The sequence below is a fragment of the Columba livia genome, chromosome 19 (assembly GCF_036013475.1).
Source record: "Columba livia isolate bColLiv1 breed racing homer chromosome 19, bColLiv1.pat.W.v2, whole genome shotgun sequence".
NCBI lineage: Eukaryota > Metazoa > Chordata > Aves > Columbiformes > Columbidae > Columba > Columba livia.
This window is the reverse complement of record NC_088620.1, coordinates 10,749,222-10,753,477: the sequence shown is the minus strand read 5'-3', so window position 1 is coordinate 10,753,477 and position 4,256 is coordinate 10,749,222. Positions and strand designations below refer to the sequence as shown.

The window sequence follows — 4,256 nt, the reverse complement described above, 5'->3', positions numbered from 1 at the left end:
ATCTTTTTTTCTCCTGCTAAAAGCCAACTGGTCACTCGGTGCCTGACTTGCCCACTCTGGGCTGCTGCCGGGCGGGCTGCGTGTCCTCAGGGCACCCCGGGCAGGACTGCGGCCGTCCCAGGCACCGTCCCATGCTGGCGCTGGACGGCGCGGGGCTTGGCACACGGCAGCGGTGGTTGGCCAACCTGGAGAGGTCACACAGGGCCTTTTCTCCAGGTTTCCTCCCCACACCATTGGCAGGACAGCACTCCTGGCACCCCGGGGAACCCACACCCTGGCACGGCACAAACTACCCAGGGATGTAGGCATTTCCAGAGCTGGCAAAACTATCGATATAGAAAAAGCCTCATTCAAAACCCCACAGTGCTGGCAGTGTGGGAGCTGCCCTGCACCCTGTGCCGCAGTTTGCGCAGGCGGGGGGCTGCCCCTGCTCTCCCAACAGCTGGATCCTGCCGGGAACACCGGGCTCAGGCTACGGGCACTGGGCTGCTCTGAGCCACGCGAGGGGTTGGAGGCGCCTTTGGGGACAGAGACCCTCACCCCACCCCTCACCATGCCCCTCCGGGGGGTGGCTGAAGCCACCAGCAGTTTCTAACTGGAGGTGACCCCAGCATCACAGCCCAAGGGATGGCGAGGACCAGGTCACCTCCAACCCTTGCTGGGGGCCAGGGGCAAATAAACCCAGCGCAGAAGGTTCGCTGGGAACCAGAGCTGCCCCATTCTCACAGGCTGGGACCAACCCCAGGGCTCCCACCTCACTCCCCCGGATGCTTTGGGACCAGCACAACCCCCAGCACCCACCTTGGGCTGAGCCAGCACCGCTCCACCAGCCTTCAGACACCAGGATGGGGTCAACCAGGAGCCTCCCCAAACCCACCCCAACCCTCAGCCTCTGGGGACACATTTAACCCCAGAAGAGCTGCAGGTTTGGGCACTGAAACAGGAACCAGCCCCCACCCACCACGGGAGCATCGCCCACAACCACGTGAGAAAGAACAAACAAAAAAGCCTTTTTTTTTTTTATAAAAAGATCAATGAAAAATTTATTTATAAATTTCGCACTCTGGGGCTACACGTCTATATCATACACTCAGGAATATGCTGTACTGTACAGACTTTATCCAGTTAGAAATGATCATATAGTGACCCACATACAGCTTCAATATAAGCCTAAAATTTCTTAACATTAATTAACATAATTAAAAAAGGTATTCGCATCTAAAGAAAAATCTACAGAAAAACTCCTTTCTGGAGCAATCTGTGCATCAGCTTCAATGTCTGCTTATTTCACTGACATTATCAATATATTCTTCTTACAAAAATAATAATAATAATTAAAAATATGACTGCCGGAAGGGGACCAGTCATGCACGAAAGAGCCTCCCCCACCTGCCTCTTTAGTTCTCCTTGTTCTCCCCGTTTTGGCGTGAAGGGTCAGCAGCACGATGAGCCAACAAGGGGGGCGGGGGGACCCTCATTTCAATTTGAATCAATCTGCATCCCTTTTACTTCTCAGGATCAAGAGAGACGGGGGCGTGGGGGTTGCATAGAAAATTGAAACTCTAGGGACTAGGAAGGGCAGCAGCTTTTCAGTAAAATACAAAGGGATGTAAAAATACATCAACTCACAATTTCAGAGCAAACCCCCTTCCCCGACGTAGTTTCCCAAAATCTCAGCGTGTCTAAAGCTCCAGGAGGCTGGAAAGGAACAATACTTTTCTTAAACAACTCACCCAGCAATTCACACAGGAGATTCACAGTCTTAATAGGTATTTTATAAAAATATAAATATGGGTTACATCATGTTGTCTTTACAACACTGGACAGAGCTCCCTTTAGACTGGGTTTATAACCAAGATTTCTTTTTAAAAATCCATCTAGAACTTGGCTTTACAATACACTTTTTAATACCATGTCATAAATGTTATGACATTTCATTGTGGCAAATCCATTTAGTCAAAGAAAATATATAAATGTGCAACCATCTGGTAACGACGATAAAAACCTCGCTAGAAAAGATCTTGTTCCCACCCCGTAACTATCGCACAGAAGCACCAGTGGAAGTGCTGGACACCCCCTTCCATGCTCACAGAAAGACGTCGGCCAAGCAGTTCCTTGCAGATTACAGCATTAACAGTAGATGTTCTCAACAGGGCTTTTTCCTTCTTCTTTAAAGCTGGAGCTTTTTCAGATCATCTCAAATCGTTGAAGTGGCAAAAACCAAAACCAAATTGCAGGTGAAACCAGAGACAAAGCAGAATATTCAGTGCAATGGGAAATAACGGCAGACTCAAGTTTTACCACATTTTTGAAACACTCGCCACCAGCTTCAAACAAAACCAGGCTCACAATCTTCACCCACAAATATATACATACATGATAAATAGTTAAGACACAACCCAAATAAACCAGCAGGTAACTACTTTCTTTTCTGTTTTTAATTGTAATGGTTGGGATGCGGGGAGCAAGAGAGAAGAGAGCGGGGAGACGGCAGTGACACGGATGGTTTAGTGCAGACGAGGAGCAGAGGGCTGAAAGACCAGCGGGAGAAAGGAGACTTCTGAAACCTTCCGCATTTTCCAAATGGATGTTCTTGTGCCATAGCGATAAAAAGCAGCATTCGCAATTATACGTGCAGTCACTTCAAAATGCGACTTCAGGTGGCTTCCTCTTCTTCCTCCCTTTCTTTTATAAATATATATATATTGAGGCATATATATATCGTATAAAAGGAGGGTGAATCTACACACGTTAAATGGATCGTTCTGCATTGAGAAGTGTTATCCAAGTTTCACCAAAAGAAAAAATAAGTTCCCAAACTCTTTTCAGTAGTTTTCCGGCATCTCTCCAGGCAGCAGAGAGCGCTCGCGCCCCTTTCTGTGCAAAAGCAAATCCTCTGCCTCTAGAGTTTATTTCACTTTATTTTTCAAGGAAAAATAATAAGTCCAGGATTTACTAATCCCCCTTTACACACAAAACCAGAAGGATTCAATGTCTTTTCCTGGGATCTCACACGTGCTAAATGGATTCAAGGAGCGGGTGAGGACACGGACTTTCTTCAGACACCCCCCCGTAAGAAAAAGAACCAAAGCAGAAAACCCAGCGCAAGAGAAAACAACAAAAAAAGGAGCGATCGGGGTGGGAAAACAAACAAAAAAAAAGTGTCATATTCCAATGGAGTCGCCTCGAAATAAAAAAATCTGGTGGGAAAACAGTGGGAGAAGATGGAAGAGGAGGAGGGTTTTCCCGGTGCTCCTCGCCGGGAAGGGCGGCGGGAGCCGGAGCCCCAGCCCGGGCGGCTCCTCCGCTCCGGGACAGCGGGACGCGGCCCTCGGTCCGGCGGGGGAGGCGCTTCGGGGAGCGTTGAAATGAAACTCGGTTCTGAGCCAGAATACTTTAAATCGGATGGAGCGAGGGGAGCGGGGTGGGAGGATTAAATATTAGCGGGGAGGTGATGGGGGAGCCTTTAAAGCATCTGCCCAGATGTCAAACTCAAACCGTGAATACTGTGAGTGCAGCCGAGGTAGATGGAAAAAAAAAATAAAAGAAAAAACCAACACGTTACAGTAGGAAAACAACCCTTGGGAGGAAAAACAAAACAAAACAAAAGCAGGCGAACGGTGGCGTGTTTTGCGTGGGGCCCCAAATCTTCGCCAAATAAACCCCGGGCGGGGGTGGGAGCAGCTTTGGCGGCCGGGGGAGCGGGGGGGGGTGGCCCCGGCATCACCGGGCGCCGGCGGAGTATTTGGCCTTGGTGATCAGGTAGAGGACGATGTCCTGGTGGCCCCCGAAGGCGGCGATGTGCAGCGCGCTCCAGCCGTCCCGGTTGGCCAGGCGGATGTCGGCGCCGAACTTGACCAAGAGCTTGACCAGCTCCAGGTTGCCGTCGATGACGGACTGGTGCAGCGCCGTCTGCCCCTCGGGCCCGAAGGAGTTGACGTTGAACTCGCAGTTCGTCATGTTCTGCAGCAGCGACTGCAGCTCCTTGGTGTTGCCCCGCCGCACCGCCTCCTGGAAGACGCGCTGGCTGGGCGGCGGCGCCGCCGACACCTCGCTCTGGCTCATGCCGCCGCCTCAGCCCCGCCGTCCCGCATGGACGGCGCCGCCTCCGCCCGCCCGGGCATGCGGTGGCGGCTGCTGCTGGGCCTCTGCTGCTGCTGGGCCGCTACTGCCGCCCCGGCCCCGCCGCTCCGCTGCTGCTGCTCCGCGCTCCTCGCTCCGCCGCGCCCGGGCCTCTCTGGAGCGGAGCTGGCTCC

The 4,256-nt window shown here is 51.9% G+C and overlaps 1 protein-coding gene across 1 annotated transcript; it reads right to left on the bottom strand.

The window, feature by feature from the left end:
- Positions 1-1,099: 1,099 nt before the first annotated feature.
- Positions 1,100-4,256, bottom strand: NRARP (NOTCH regulated ankyrin repeat protein). The gene has a single exon (XM_065036204.1). The coding sequence runs from the start codon at positions 4,063-4,065 to the stop codon at positions 3,724-3,726; it is 342 nt and encodes a 113-aa protein (XP_064892276.1). The 5' UTR covers positions 4,066-4,256; the 3' UTR covers positions 1,100-3,723.